This window comes from Dermacentor albipictus, chromosome 4 (assembly GCF_038994185.2).
Source record: "Dermacentor albipictus isolate Rhodes 1998 colony chromosome 4, USDA_Dalb.pri_finalv2, whole genome shotgun sequence".
NCBI lineage: Eukaryota > Metazoa > Arthropoda > Arachnida > Ixodida > Ixodidae > Dermacentor > Dermacentor albipictus.
In genome coordinates, this window is record NC_091824.1 from 43,540,625 (window position 1) to 43,557,688 (window position 17,064).

The 17,064-nt window shown below is 46.5% G+C and overlaps 1 protein-coding gene across 1 annotated transcript in view; it reads left to right on the forward strand.

Annotated features, from left to right (window-relative positions):
* The window catches only part of LOC135907148 (serine proteinase stubble-like), a 40,112-nt gene extending 24,156 nt beyond the window's left edge, over positions 1-15,956 (forward strand). The window contains exons 5-7 of the mRNA XM_065438800.2: positions 6,531-6,799; positions 11,929-12,083; positions 13,470-15,956. Coding sequence (XP_065294872.1) covers positions 6,531-6,799; positions 11,929-12,083; positions 13,470-13,634 — 589 coding nt within the window. The 3' untranslated portion in view covers positions 13,635-15,956. The remainder of the gene's footprint in view (positions 1-6,530; positions 6,800-11,928; positions 12,084-13,469) is intronic.
* The last annotated feature ends 1,108 nt before the right edge of the window (positions 15,957-17,064 follow it).

A 17,064-nucleotide genomic window follows, 5' to 3' on the forward strand; every position in this document is an offset into this window, starting at 1 on the left:
GACCTTATCATAGTCAGCCCAGTTATAGCAACCTCCCCCCCAGACACACACACAAAGAAGCGGTCTAACACAAAAATACAAGAATCCTCGGCGAAATCAAAGCAAAACCACAAGACACAAGAACCAGTGCTTTACATGTAACACCACATCTAAAAATTCGAGGTAGAAATCGTGGACACAGTAAAATAAGGGCACTACTTGAACACAATGATAAACATATACCCTGTATTTCAGAACAAACAAAACATCGCACACCCAAGGTCCAAGGAGAAAAAAAGTGCTCGTTTCTATATTTCCTGACTGAGGCGCGAAAGGGCATCAGCAACCTTATTGAGCGCACCAGTTATCTCTATGATTTCCAGATCATACCTTTGAAGCGCCAACGCGCAGCGTGTGAGCCTTGCACTGGAGGCAGCCGAGCGGGTTTAAAAAATCAGTGGGTCGTGGACAGTACTAATCCTTACCTTCGTGCCCAAAAGCCACGTGTATAGGCTCTGTAATACCTATAGAATCGCGAACGCCTCCAGTTCGATTGCAGGCCATTTCTCCGGCGCAGGGGTTAACTTTTTACTGAGGAATGCAACAAGGCGCTTATCTCCATCGGTTGTCTGAGGAAGGCAAACGCCAACCGCTTTTTCTTAGTCGTCCGTGGTCAAGTAGAATCCCTCACCCGGGATTGGTGTTGTTAAGTCAGGGACTGATGCGGGGGGCCTCCTTCAGTACATCGAATGCATGCTGTCACACGTCAGAAGAGAGACTTCAAAGACTTTTAGCTAGAGGACTACGCCTATGTCTAGGAGTTCCACGAGTGACTTCGAGTTCTCTTGTAATAGCTGAGGCTCGCCAATCACCATTCCCAGTTATGCGAACTACAGAAACATGCCGGCATTATTTCCGTCTTCAAACCCAGCATAAAAACCACCCATTGGCTCTAGACATAATGAAACGAGATAGAAGTTATGTTCATATAGAAATTGAAAAAAAAATTTCACATATTGCCAGGAAATGAATTTTGGAACTCAGACATCGAATATCCTCCATGGCTGCTTACAGTTCCAAAAATCGAATTATCAGTAGATGGGATATTCAGCAAAAGAGACATGTTCATTCGAGCTGCTCAACAACTAGCGCTGTACCAGATATATATGCGGTATTCAGGATACACACACGTCTATACAGATGGCTCCAGTACAGCAACCTGTTCAACTTCATCATTCATTATACCATACCTCAACAAACAAGAATCATTTAAGTTATTTCGTGCGACTTCGTCTACAACGGCTGAACTGTTCGCAATCCTATGTGTGGTAAAATTTATATTGTCAGTAACAGAAGCGCAAAAATGGGTAATTTTCAGCGATTCACAGACGGCTCTAACATCACTCTGCAGCACAAAGGGGAAAACATTCAGCGACAGTATAATACATGAACACTTAAAAACCTCACAAAGGCAAGCGAAGAGAAACATGCAATAGCATTCCAGTGGATACCAGGGCATTGCAACATTCCTGGCAACACAGCAGCCGATGAAGCAGCACGACAAGCGCACCTGAAAGATGATACGGTTCCGCTCCCAATATCAAAGAATGAATTACGCTGCATTATAAGGACAACGTCTTTCAACATGTTTAGAAACACTTGGTTTGACCAGAATTCTAAGAGCTCTGACTTATATCATATTGATCCATTTATTGAATTCAAATTTTTATTGTTATTAGATAGAACTATGGAAACGCTTATTCATCGATTAAGGCTAGGCACTGCCTACACAAAGCATTTCTTACACAGAATTGGCCGAGCGGAAGCCCCCGAATGTGATTGTGGATTTGTAGATGAAGATATATATCACCTCCTTCTAGATTGCCCACATCACGACACACCAATATGCCGACTTAAATCAGCGCTAAGTAAATTAGACCGCAGACCTTTTACTTTAAGGAAACTTTTGGGCCCTTGGCCAACAAGCCAACAACGGCCTTGCAGAAGAGCGCTTTAAAAGCACTAAAGACTTTTCTTGAAGACAGCGGCATCGTTGGACGTTATTAGTGCTTTCATTGTTCTGTTCATTTCAATGTCACTCTACATGTGCATCTGTTTGGGAATTATGTTGAATGTTTTGTTGTGACTGTATGTGCTAATATATTTACACGATGTATATACCACCCGCTGACTAGACAATGTGTTATTAGGCGACAGTATCGTTTGTACTTTTGAGAGTTTCCACTACATAAGTGTGGAGACATTTGCCATGTATATTGTGTGTACCCGCTGACCCGCTGTCTAGAAAATGTGTTATTAGGCGACAGTATCGTTTGTACTTTTGAGACTTTCGACTACATAAGTGTGGAGACATTTGCCATGTATATTATATGTACCATGTGTTCCTTACGTCATAGTCTTCCTGTGGAAACGTTGCGTTATAAGTCCTGGTGCTTGTGTGAAAAGATTATTTGATATGTAACAGTGAACCCTGAATGATGTATGACGGAACCACCCAAAAGATAAGGAGAACCCGGCGCCTTAAATTTCGCGCCAACATCTCCTTATATCATGTCAATAAAGAAAAAATGCATGCTGTGACTCCGTGGTCCGTGGCAACGTATTTGTGAGTCTCTTGTTCGTTAGCGCCGTCAATGGCAGCACAAGCCTTGAGCAATCTGGGGCGCACTCTCGATAATAATTGAGAAGTCCCAGAACACTCCTCAGTTCTTTCTTCGTTTCTGGTAGTCTGAGCTGCTGGATGCCGCGAACCCTATCTGAATTAGGATCATGAATGCCAGATCCTAATTCATATGCCCCAACTACTTTGCCCACGGATCGCTCATTCGCCTCTCCACTTCGCTTTTGCGAGCCATCGGCACCTTGTTTGTGTGCGCTCGGGACTGCTTAGCCCTCTGAACCAGTGTGATTTTGTGCTCTCCCCGCTCGCATCGACCTGGCCACATTGACATCACCTCTTGAAGACCAGCCAGCAGTCTACTTAGCTCCTCTTTCTGGTGATTGTTCAGGTTACTTGCCTTCGTGGCCACCAGGCCTTGTTCGCGAGGCGTAATGGCATGTGGTACAGTCCCAAGGCTGCCTAATTCTAAGTCAGCCACAGACACTACGCCCACATTATTAGTTGGCGCATAGTAGGGTCTCATTTTATTCGTGTGCACCAATTTCTCAGTGCCCGCGAAATCCACTAGCATGCAGCTTTCAGCACACCTTCCTTCCTTCACAACTGGAGGACCACGCCATTTCGGTTGTATCTTGCCTCCTGCTGCATTCTGTTTTACAAATACCTGATCGCCTATGCTAAACCCTTTCTCCCTATAGCGCGCAAGCTGCATTTCTGTGAATAGTTCCTTTGCATCTGATGATACCGTCCGTTGACTACTGGTTCTTTCGCAAAAGAGCATTCAGTAGACAGCCTAAGCCGCTCACTTACTTTTGCACGACACACCTGCAACGGATCTCCGGCGGTGCCCGTGTTAGCAACGCTGACCTGCTCTCTTCGGCCCTCTGAAGCCGGTTCAACCGCCTCCTTTTCCGAGATCTCGCTGTTTCCATCGTTTTTTCTCTCATCACCAAGCTTTACCTTGACCTCGCGGCATGCGTCGTCCTCATCACCTGTGTTGGGTTCTTCACTGACAGCATGCTGCGCTATGTTATCGCAGCTGGTATAGGTTAGGAAATCTAAATAATTTCCCGTCGCAAAAGTACCCTCTTGCTCCGACGATCCCTCCTAAGCCACACTCAACGCTTTCGAGGTCACGCCGCGACTCGTTCAGGGCATGACAAAGACTTTCATAGTCGTCAGAAGTCAGTAGCAAGTCAGTGTTCGTGGCCACTTGCAGAGTCGCTGCGCAGTGCAACGGTACGCGCTGAGTAGCATTGCCTAAATGACACGGATGGCCGAGGGGAACATGCACAATGCCTGCCTGCAGTAACAGCTTGACTAAATGTTCCCGTGAGCTTCACGTGACCACTGCTCTGCTTCAGAATCTGAATTGGTACTTTGCTTGCTTTTATTACGGTGGTGTCCGCACCTGAGTCAATGCGAGCTGTGCAGGTACTTTCTCCAATGAAAATCCGTACTCGCATATTTCCAAGCTGCATGCTATGCAACTCGCAGGGGGATGTCCTTCACATGCGCCTTCATTTTGCGCGGCTACAATCCCTCCGAAAGTGCCCCAGCGCTCCGCAAGCGAAGCACAGCATGCGGTCAGCGCTTAAATTACTCGCATAATGCTATCTGCATTGTAGGATATGCGGTAGCTCTTTTACCATCATAGTCTCGAGGTGGCTTGTTCTCACTTTATGCGACATGCTTTCCTCAAAGTTTGCGACGTGCTCGGTTAAATCTTTCCCCAGCAGTCAGCTTTTCATCTCGCCTTAAGTAACAAATAACCTATTGTTAGGCCGCATAAGTTGCTTCAGTCTATCCCCAATGAGCAGGGCCTGCAACTGCTCAAATGACTCTACTTCTCTGCTGCTTAAATAAGAGCAGTACATCGTTACTAACCTCGCCGCTACCTGACTCCATGACTCGCCTGTTTTCCTTTTTATGTCCAGGAATCGCCTGCGGTACTCTGTCGGAGTCATTTTGAGCTCCTTAAGTACCTTCTCTTTGAGCTCTACATAAGAAAGGTTAACGCTCAATGACTGACAAATCACGAACATCCTCACCGTATCGCTGAAGAAAGGCAATACCAGGGCGCCCTGCATTTCATCAGGAATTTAGAGGATCTTCAACAGTGGTCGGCGTTCTTAAACCACGCCGGGATCATGCTGTCGTTCGCGGGCATGGGGGCGAGAACGGCTCTTAACTCTTTAGCGTACTTGCCTATGCCACTCGTCTCACTCCGTCTTTGCGCTGCATCTTGTGTTACGCCCGAGGGTTTCAACTTCTCCATCTCAAGCTGAATCCTAAAGGCTTCCATTTCTACTTTCATCTTGTGGGCACGACCCAATTCATTAGGGCTGCCATTAGCCTCCGAGTTCCTATCTGCGTCGTCCATGTTGCCTAGCTCCCAGAGAGTGTCGAAACGCAAATGCGTTTACGTGAGCATCAGAATCGAGCACGAAATGAATCTCACCATAGGGAGTGATGCTCGCTGCCGGCTGGTTCTTTTGCTGCTTGACTCTCGCTGCTCCTCTCGCTGGTGTCTCGGATATCTCTCGGTTTCACAAGTATCCAGGCTCGCGATGGCGCCGAATCTGGATGTGGCGATGAAATGCAGGAACGCCTGCCCACTCACACAACCCTGTTGCCGCACCGCAGCTACGTTCCACCGATACTCGGTGCTCCGACGTGGTCAGCTCGTTCATAGCGCCAAGCCTTTCCCCTGATGCCGCGGTCTTAATGACGAAGCCGTCTTCACCGCAGCGCTGATCAGGTGAAGGCACACTTGCCGCGTGTATACACGCTCCTTTCTCATCCGCTTTCGCTACCCTGTGCGCCCGCCAGTTTCGTCGTAGGCTTCTTCAAGCTGTTGGCCATTTTCGCGCTTCAAAGTTGTTCCAACACCTTGCCAAAGTTTTTGGAGGCTGGGTCCTTTTCGTGCGCCTCTTGCGATGGCTGACGATGGTCGCCTTAAAAGGCGACCTGATCGTGGCGATGATGAAACAGCTCACCTCCACCATGGCTGAGGTGCCTCCTTCGCTGTGGGCTTTGCCGATCCGGTATTCGACTATTCGACTGCTTCAGTTAGGGATGGATTTTCGGGGTTTGTGGTGGTGGTCCAAGACGGCGCCCCTCAATGGCCCGAGTGCACGCCGGCAACGCGGAGGAAGAACCAGGTTCTGGTTGAAGAAAGCGTTTATTTCCGCTGCAGTGTCCGGCAGGGCTGTGCTCGTACAACCTTACCCGTCTCAACTTGCGCGCCCGCTTCTAAGGGCTCGGTCTCGCTCAGTCAAACAACTGCAACAAGGACGCGTACATTCTTTGACTGGGTGTGCTTTCCTCCGCCTCCACGGGAGCAACACTCATGTCGTTCGAACCAGCAGGCGTTTTCCAGTCATGTACTTGTCGGGATGCCGTCGCCGTCGTTTCATCGTCATCATTGTAACTACGACATCTGACTCGTCATGCCGTCGTCGTCATAACTTTGTCGTCATACCATCGTGTCGTCGTCGTGCCACGTTGTCGTTTCAGCATTGTCAACACTCCGGTATCGTACCCGCCGTGGTTGCTCAGTGGCTATGGTGTTGGGCTGCTGAGCACGAGATCGCGGGATCGCATCCCGGCCACGGCGGCCGCATTTCGATGGGGGCGAAATGCGAAAACACCCGTGTACTTATATTTAGGTGCACGTTAATGAACCCCAGGTGGTCGACATTTCCGGAGTCCCCCACTACGGCGTGCCTCATAATATTATTATTATATTATTATTATAGATTACTGGCGTCTTTTTTTTTCATTGACACCTGAAAAAGAGCGTTACGGTATTTCAATTAAAATGAACCGGTTGGACCATAACCTGGTCATCTGCATTAATAATTCTGTTTCCCTTTCATGATTGAAATGTCTCTCCTACTCGTCGCAGCGTGTCACCCACTGACATCCTTCTCCGACTGGGCGAGTACGACCTGAAGAGTGAGCGTGAGCCGCTGTCGCACGTGGAACGGCGCGTGCAGATCGTGGCCACGCACCCACGCTTCGATGCCAGCACCTTCGAGTACGACCTGGCCCTGCTGCGCCTCTACGAGCCCGTGCCCTTCCAGGACAACGTGATGCCCGTCTGCGTACCCGACACCAACGACACCTTCGTTGGTCGCAGTGCCGTTGTCACCGGATGGGGACGTCTGTACGAAGGTGAGCTGGCAGCGGGTTACCGGCCGTGTGGCTTTGTAGCAGCACCACGGCAGGGGCAGTCACTGGAGATGCGTATTGTTCAATTACGAGAGAAACAGATTCGTTTCAAGAAATAGTTCAGAACGGTATAACACAGAAACCATTCAGGCCTTACTGGAATGGCAGTAGTCGCATCTATCCTAATATCATGACCTTGGCGTAAATACCCAAATAATCTGTGTGAACGATAGCAAAGGACATGTTGCGCACACTGTAGAAAGCTCGATGGAAGCACACAATTCCCCTGCAGCATGGCACCTTGTTTCACAAGCTCCATAATTTCGAAGCCTCTTCTGCTACAGCCGAAGGTTTACTTTTCAATCCAAGGTCAAGCCTGTGACAACTCGCATTAAAAAAATGCGCAGTAGGTATATTTCGGTCTCTTTAAAATTTCTTTTGCTGCCATTCGCTCGTTTATAACGTGAACGTGAGTAACTCTAATGCACATTCAGTGTTCACTTTTGTTCTTTCCTAACCCCATGGTATTATTTTGCAGCAAGCAAAGGCTAGTTGAAGTTATCACAGAGACGACCAAGAGCCAGAGTTGGAAGTAACATCATGTCATTTTGTCAAATGGTAATTGAATGAACAGTGTAGTTCGAAGCATTGAAAACAGTCAAATGGTATCATTCCCGTCGTTTCACGTGACTCATGAAGTTCTCGCCCATGCCTACGGGGTTTAAGTATTTCGCACTTCACGGTACTGCATATCCAACCGTTAATCTTGTTTCGTATCCTGGAAACAGCGATTATTCTTGGACCATTAACTTAGCGACATGCAACTTTCTACTAGCGTATTTTTGACACCCCATCAGTTTAAAGCACATGGCGTAGAAAACTATATTGTTTCCATTTTTTAAGCTCTGAATCAGTTATTAGTTCTTATTAGGTCCTTAATGGCTGTAGCATGAAACATTCTTTTCACAGTATAACGGCAAAAGTATGCCACTGCTTAGTTGAGCATCATTGCCGTAACAGAAGGTCGTTAAACTGCGATGCGTTTTCTTCGAATGATCCCACAGCAAGTCGCATATCCTCACGAACCCGCTTTTCGTAACTTTTTTTTTGCAGTTTCAACACAAAAATATGTTTCTGTTAACCTTAGCTGGTGTCTGTGATTTTTGTACTGCAGTAAGATTTAGACCAGTGATAAACACCGCACAAGTGGACGAAGACCTCGATCCCTTCCTTGATACAGGGCACCACTGGAAACAAGTGCTGTTGTAGTCGTGAAACGGGGAATTCCCGGAGATCACCTGTCCTGTGTCCTTCCTCGACCCGGCTATTTTCGTGCTCGCTTCTGTCGTCCCATAGATAAGGCTACGAAGATGGAGCGCCTGACTGGTTGCGTGCAGGCGGTTCGTGGCGCCGCATGAAAGCGCGTTTTCTTCGGTTGTGCTGGCCTGCCTCTCGTCGGCCGTACTCAAAGAAGGCAGACGCTAGATAGCAACACGGAAGCTGACAAACAGCAACCTGAGACATATAGAAAACAACAAAAGTAAACGAACAAAAATATTCATTCACTGTGAGCAATGCGGACGATCCATGTAAGTGCTTTCCGAATAGCATTGACCCTACAATTTAAAGACCGTTAAGGAAGCTGGCTCAAGCAGGAATGAAAGAAAAAGAAAGAAAAAGAATGAGGGATTGAACTAAAGAAAGAAAGAAGGTGCGCGAACTCAATTGAGCAGGTATCGAGGGCGGAGCCAAGTATTTTTGCATGTACCTGCATCGAAAGCTATCACTTTGCAATGCCCACAGGCGACGTCAAAGGGGTTACTGACCACAGTCGACCGCCAAGAGAGTACGAAGAACGTCGATGGCAATGCGCAAATTGCTTTCCTCAGCACATTCAGCAGCCTTGCCTTGACCTGAAATGGTTACGACCAGCTCAGGAGGCAACGCTGCCTTGTAATGTAATGGGAATTCGTGTGAACGAGTTTGCGCGTCTGTAATCTGAGCACTAAAGGGGAATGCGTCATGGTCGCAGAAGTGGATCGGGCAGTTCCCAATGCGCGAAAATGTCCATGGCGTGTTTTGATCACGAGTGCCTAGGATGCATAACCGGTGAACCATAAGAGTCACATAATGGGCGCCAAGAAAAGAGAAGCGCAGTCGAGGACCCCAGAAAATTAGGTGGGGGTCATGAAATTAGGAAATGTGCAGGCGCGAGTTAGGATCGGTTGGCGCAGGACAGGCGTAATTGGAGATCGCAAGGAGAGGCCATCGGCCTGCAGTAGATATTAAAAGAAAATACCTATTATGGTGATGATAATGAATCAAGAAAATTAGCCCATTAAAGAAAATAGCATTTTTTTAGACTGAAACAAGAAACCGTTGTCACGGTAATAAGTAGTTACAACAGAGAGTTCTTTATTTCTCAAATGCATGCCTGCTTCGTAAAAAGTCAGAGCAGCCGCAGGAAAATGAGAGAAGAAATCAAAGGCGGAGGACCGTCTTCTTTCAGGCCTGCTTTGTGCGCATCGAGTGCCGAAATTGTCGTTATGTATTCTACAGAGTAGGTACTGTGGGTTTTTTTAGGGTGCATGTGTTCATATGTTCACTGGTATTCCTAGCCCCCAAACTAGGTTAGTTGCTTAAGGCGAATTTATACGGGTATAGTGTACTAGAATGGCGCCGGGAGTGCGCATCACGTGACAGAGATGGCAGGGTTTTGTGAGATGGCGCGACGCCGCCGCAAGCTCTCGAGGGGAGGGGAGGGGTTCTGACCCGGGGGGGGGGGCGATAAATCGGACAACTCCTTGACGTGGGGATGCAGCGGCGCCTCATTCTATTGTCTGGAAAGTTTAACCAAACTGCTACTCAGGAGCGCGACGGCCGCGTCCCAATTGTTTCGTTGTTGTGGTTGCCGTAGTTAAAATAGTTGCAGCGGTCCGCTCACACTTTTTGAAGGCGCCTTGCACGCGTGGCCGCACCGGGATGGGAAAATTAGGCAACGATGCCATTTGCGATGAAACAGGCTCTTTCCGTGGTGGTCAGCAAGTGATGAAACATGGGGCCCTATAACGTGAAGCTACTCCAGTCTGTTTTCATTTCAAATCAGTCATTAGCCCTCCCTGATAGGTCAGAATACTTCGGGTCCAGCCCATATGGGCGGGCACCACACGCATATGGGCGGCGCCCGAGCCGTTTTTACCTATCACGGAGGTAATGGCCCATTTGGAATAAAAACAGATTGGATTAGTTTTACGTTATCTGGGCCATGGTGTGGATAGTAAAAGCCACACCCGCCGTGTAGGCTTAGTGGCTACGGCCTTGCGCTGCTAAGCATGAGGTCGCGGGACCAAATTTCGACCGTGGCGGCCGCATTTTGTTGAGGGCAAAATGTATAAAAAGGCCCGTATATCGCACATTGGGTGCGCGTTAAAGAACCCCAGGTGCTCAAAAATAATCTGGAGTCCCCCATTACGGTGTGTCACATTAGATCGCGGATATGGCACGTAGAAACCCAGGATTTTTTTTAATATATAGCAGAAGCCGCTATGTAGCCTGACTGTCCTCATCCCGACAATCTCGCCCATATTATGGTGGCCGTACTCACCATACCATTGTAAGTAGCGGAGATCTACGGTTAATGCTTCGCGGCGACTGGCGTCACATTGCTCCTTGCGGAGATCTCATCTGTGTGTATAGTGCGTGCGTTAGAGCACTGAACAGGTCCGGGCTGAACCCGAAAGCCCGGGCAGTCCGAAGCGTTTTTTGGCGGGCCGGACTCGGTCCCACTCCTTAAAGGGCATAAGTCAGGCCTTTAACCACATGTGAACGCTATGCATTGCATGGTCCAAGGCGTTCTGTGCCAAGCTGACGCGACAAATGCAAAAAATGCTGTTAGTGTCCCTCAACAAATAGAAAAAAAAAACAGATGAAGTTCTCATTTTATTTTCATAAAAGCGAACATGGTTTATGCTTAAGGGAAAAAAAAGAAAAAGAAAGTAGAAGCAAAAGCAACGGTTTGACGTCAAATTCTTTTTGCCTTTTTTCGAGTTTTTGACAAATTCGACTTCGCTCTGCCATCTGCTAGCCGCCTGGTTAGCTCAGATGGTAGAGCGGCTGCCCCGGAAAGGCGATGGTCCCGGGTTCGAGTCCCGGACCAGGACGAATTTTCCTTCAACTGCGAGGCTTCTTTCTTTCGGGGAACCCGTACAGCTTTCCTTTGTAGCAATTGCCACGATTGGGTGGACGTCTCATTTTTCCTTTATGGAGTACTTCTCTCGACCATGCGGGTTTCCGTAGAGCTATTACGTTAATGAACTATATCTTAACAAAGTGTGTCTTACATAACTTCGCCCTAATTAACATCTAGGGTGATGGGCTCGACCATCAATCATCAAGTTTGGTGGCATTGAATTTTGTTTTGTCCCACCAAAGGTCGAGGATTCGACTCCCTCCAAATGTCGTGGGTTCGAGTCCCACCAATGGTCGTGGGTGGCACCACCAATTTTGGTGCCATAACGCCGGACGGTGAATTTTTCGATAATGCCGGGCATATTTTTCGATAATGCCGGGCATATTTTTCGACCCAAAGAGCCATCCACTTCAGGCTTTCGCCTTAAAAGAAGTTTATGGAGCTAACAGGCGGGAGGTCTAACGCGGTTCTTCTGGAGCAGTCTTGTCCTGGTCAACGATGGCTCTTTCTGTATAACGGCGGCTACGATAGGAGTAAAGATGGCTACCTAAGTTGAGAAGTAGTTGGTGTGGTTAGGAAATTAGGATTGGTGATATTTGAGCTCGAAACCTTTATGATTACCATGAGGCCAGCGGAGCACAAAGTCCTGTCCAAAGAGCACGGGATATCTTAGTTTATCAGAATAGCCACGTTAAGTGACATTTGCTCCACTGATTCACGTGCAGCGGTTCCGAAAACTACGAATAAAGACACGCAATCTCAACACTTTGCCTCACACTTTGTGGATGATGCTGACTCAATAGAAAGTTTGTTCGGTGGAGAAATTAAGCATAACGTCGTGTCACTTGTCTACAATGGTTAAGGCCTTATACAACTCGGTTTTAGCTTGATTCCGACTGCTCTAGCAGCATCAGTGTTTGACGTTATACCGGTTATTGCGCAGATGGACCCCTTCCGAACGTCATGCAGAAAGTCAGCGTGCCCATTATTACCAACAAAGAGTGTGAGATCATGTACCGTAAGGCCGGTTTCATCGAGGACATCCCCAACATCTTCATCTGTGCCGGCCTTGCCAAAGGTGGCAAGGACTCCTGTGAGGTAAGTCCCTGATCACGCTCGGCTACACCCCGGTCGTCATCTTGGTAACAGCTCGCAAAGCTACCAAAACTTTACATTGTGATGACTCATTGTATTGGGATATGTTGGCTCGTCTCTGGTCAGTAGGACTCAAGAAGGGTCCGCCGAATCAGCCTGGTAGATACACAAAAAATCACGCACCTCACCTACTGCACGCGACTATCTGGCGTACTAAGGAGGCTTCTAACGCCAAAAGGAAAAAAGGAACGCAGAAACGTGAATTTGATGCCATCACCTGAGTTGCCATCAACCGACCCTGAGTTTTAGTTCTGACGAACAGACATCATATAGGCGCAGTATATTGGTGTGGTGATCACGGAGAGAAACACCATCACAAAAAAAAGATGTAACACGGCGCCCTCTAGACTGTCATCGTCCATTACAGCACGTGGTGCCTGCCGGTCCCGACGTGGGATTAGCCGGGTGCGCGACGAGTTCGCGATCTCGCCGGACCTGCAATAAAATTTCTTCACTCACTCACTCATTATAGCACGTGGTCAGTTTTTATTTCGTACCTGCGCAGGCATTGCAGTTCTTTATTCAAAAGCACAAGAGAAGGGGTATATCCTTAAAGGTATATCCTGTATATCCTTAAAGATGCCCTGTAAACGACCCAGAAAACCTTGTCAAGCGGCACCAGCCTCATCACGTCATTATCACGATGTGGCAATATCGGGCTCTTTCTGCAACAGGTGTACTGCGACAATTGGTTAAAAATGAAATGTGCGAGTTACATTAATAAATGGAAAGTGAAACGTCCACCAGTATGAGACATCCGCAGTACTCGCACCGTCTTTCGAGTTTTGCGAAAAAGAAAATACGATTTGTTTTACGGAGCGACATGGGTTTTGTGCCAGGAAAATTAAGTTAGAACGGCAAACCGCGCCTATCTGGTAACAATGCAACAGGGACTAACGAAGCACTTTTGCAACATAAAGTCGTGCACGCGCGTACACCCGCAACTGTCACTTTTCATTTCGCTTAATGTGTAGCCACAGAAGTGGTCCTCTCTCGAAAGTTGGTCGTAATTAAGGGTGCCGTTCGTCCTGCTGTTGGGACTGGCTACGTGGACCATTGCGGTCAAAATGGCTGGTCGCTTGGGCTCTTATTTCATTGTCACCATCATCAACGCACTTATCCCGTCGCCATCAGTTTCCTTCCGAGCTGTGTTGTTGTTCATCTGCACGAACTATGATACGTGCGGTAAGTTCAGCGCGACATTTGTTTGATCATTTTGTTAAATTAGAGACACAGTGCTTCAAATGTGCAGGGGCTGTGAGCACCTGCTGATTCTTCTTTTAGGCCTTTTTTGATGTTTTGGCAACATTGCTTTTTCATCTCTTTTAGGGCGACTCTGGTGGGCCACTGGTGTTGAAAGATCCGACAACGGGGCAGTGGTCACTCATTGGTATCATCTCGTGGGGCATCGGCTGCGCCTTGCCAAACCAGCCCGGCGTGTACACGAGGATCACGCATTTTGCCGACTGGATTCGGCAGATAATCGTCTTCTGATGTCCAATGGGATTCTTAGGCGGCTATTCTACTTCACAAGGGCTAATGACATTACAGCGGCGCCGCTGCACATCTCGGCCGGTCCGGAAGCTTACCTGCCTGGTCATTAGCTTGGCAGCAGCACTATCGTCGCAGGAAAAAACGCCCAGGAAGAGGGAAGGGGGGAGGGAGGGAGGGAAAGGTGCTTCTTCGCAATGTGCTCATTCTATGGTGGTAGGGTGACCACATTTCGCTTCAACTGCAAGGAACTGTTGCCTTTTCTGGTGTTTTCCCGTATGGCTCAATGTCCGCACACTTCTTCACACTCTACGTAACCGCATTTAAGGTTCAGCTGACGTCACGCACAGACTGTTATAACGTTGGGGTAGCGTGTAGTGGCGCTTGTGGGACGTGACGCATAGGGGGCTCACAAAGAAGCGACCACATTGTGCAATCTCAAAACTAAATACTTACGAAATGGTTCTATATATCCAAATTAAAACAGCTAGTGTGCGTGTGTGTAAATATACATACATCATTATAACATTTTCTTGTAATGCACGACGCTCTTCCGGCAAGGCCCAGAAGCGTCGAAAAATGCCGTTTTAAGCTAGCACGAATCAAAATTTATTGCTTTTATTTCTCCTCATTTCCCATAAAAGCATAATTTATTTCATTATTTATTTCTAGTGCCATTGCTCCAATGAGTTTGTAATGCGTCACTTTTAAACTATTACAAAGGGTCATTCCGTGAGCACCTTTGTTGTTTGTTGTATCGATACTGCTGTATTGATTGCTCTAAGCTGTTAGGACCACCACTGTATTGCAAATGTCACCAAGGTGGACGACGCAAATGCTGCATCGAGGACTGGCAGAAAGATTAGCGGACCCAGTGTTTCCATGACATGCCTTTTCTTTGATCAGATGGCTTGTTCCACCTAATGAGAACAACATATTGTATGCATTTTTTTTCATTTATCTGTTCATGTTACTTCCTGTTCTCTTTTAATGAATTGACGCTCTTTCCCTCACAGCTCGAGGTAAGAGAGTATGCTGTGAAGCAATCTACAACCTGTGATAGTCAAAAGTGCCTTTAACTACCTTTATAGCAAAATAAAACTATTCAAGCTAAAGAAAGAGCATTTCGATATGTAGCATGCACAATACCGCGCTTGTCAGCAGTACAGAGAGCGCGATGCCAAAATTTGCATACGCCGGGCGGGGTAATAGAACAATTATAGTAACCTTTCGGTGATAGCGTGAAACCTTACTTTGTTTGGTTTCCTTGATGTTATATAACGATGAGAGGAACAGCTGGACCTCACTTATGTAGGAAAACACGCGTACTTTGAGAAATTGAGCATCGAAGGCTACTCACTTGTCTTAGCAAAGTTAGTGACTATGCACAAAGCGCAAGGTATATATGGCAATAATTCAGTAGCGTACCCAGTTTTCTGAAGAGATTTTACTCAGGCGTGCCTACGTGTTACCAGCGTAATTACACTCGTAAGCTCTTGACATCTCGTGATGCTTATATTCTTGAGCAGTGCATATAAATGGACGTAAGGCGTAATCAATGAGCTGATTAATCTCCGTGAAGAAAGTTTCTCTGCTTTTTTGTCGCCGAAAAAAAGAATGTTTGATGACAATAGAGAGCATGGCACATCTTGAAGAACCCCACTTCAGGAAATTTCAGTCACTAGCAACAGTTCTGGCACTGCCTATGTCCATGGCACAGCGGTTACAATGGGACATATACGTGTACGCTAGGTCATCGTTTTCAGGTTCTGGATTTGCTTAAATGCAGCGACTACAACCATTACAAATGAATAGATGTAGCGTCTCCACCTACAAATTACAAACTAAAGCTCAATGATAGTCATCTGTATTCCAACCGTTCCAAAGTTCTCTAATCCGGCACTGCGAAATCCTGCTATTTGCTCGATGACATCACTGTCCAGATCTGCTCCGTGTAGTAACTAGCTATATTTAAAAAGTTATAATTGCCCTATTCGCATCATCCTGCGTTGAGAGTGTAAAGTGACTTATGCCCAGCCAGGTTGCATGGCGTTGACATTGATGACGCCACATGCGAAACCACATTTCAAGGTACGACCAGCTGTGGCGTGCAATGACAGATTCTGTCGAGTATTCGAAGAAGGTGTTTCACGAAATATACGCCATTCAATGTTCTTGACAAAGTCTTCCTCGGGTAAGCGATTCCATCCAAGTCGCCCAAAGTTCATTTCAAATATAATGAACCTAAATGCCCGATGATGTTTTCACGTAGAAGACTATTTTACAAAGTGTACGTAGTTATTTATTAAACTCATTCATCGTCGACTTGTGTGAGCTGTCTTGATTTGCGAACACGGAACAATACATGACGCGAAGAGCACTAAGGTTTAGGCATGACTGCACAATTTACATCAACGTGCATTTTATTCAGAAAGAAGTGTTTGTGGTGCACGCAAACATTAGCAAGTTCGTTTCTCTTTCATAAATATACATGTCCGAAAGATAAATCAATATTCAAGTAGAAAAATTGTCATTACGTCTGTTAAGCGGCAACATGTTCAAATAAACAGAGCTAGATTGCCTCTAGCTCTTACCATTTAAACACTAAAAACAATAACCAAAATATGCAATACCAGTTATAATCATAGAAAACAACTGCCTAACGTTTGCTTCATCGAGCAGATAATTGTTTAATTAGTGAGACATACACGAAGTACGTCTCATAGTAGCTGGTGAAGTCGTTTTATTCATTATGTAGCGTTGAAGGAAAGGCAAAGATCTAATTATGTTCGAGACCGCACACATTAATAGTTTTTGATAATAATTGTGCATGTATCCACACGCACACTAGAAATGCTGAACAAATTTCGCTTCCGTTAGGTAAAGGAAGGAATTAAATTCGAAGCTTTTGCAACCAGTTGCGTAAAGCAGCATCTCGTTCACGTCGTAAGAGGACTGCTTAGGTTCGGGCCGACTCCGACTTTTCAATCCAAACACGTCGATAGGAGAGCTGTTCCCATTAAATAATTGCTGAATTGTTTTCAGTGAGATTTGTTACGTATAAGAAAGTTAATTCGTACGAAATGTTGGTAGCGCAACTTTGATATTGCGGCTCGAATGGTTTAAGATTCAAGATTCATTTATTTTTGCAAGAGAAAAAGGCCCCTGGACAAAAATCTGCCTTGGAGCAGCTTGACGGGGTCCGGGGCCGGTCTAGCTACCCAAAGTTATTCAATTCTGAAAACTTCTTCTCACTTCTCAACTCTCAACACTCTTAACACTCTGCACTAAAAAAAAAAGAACATACATTTCTGTAAGCTTCATCTGTTAGATTATTTAACGCCAGGAAATGTACAGCGTAAAAAAACTTTCATTCTTTCCCATGACTTTTACAAGAGCTCTGATAAAAATATTGTGCTTCGTGGAGAGCTGT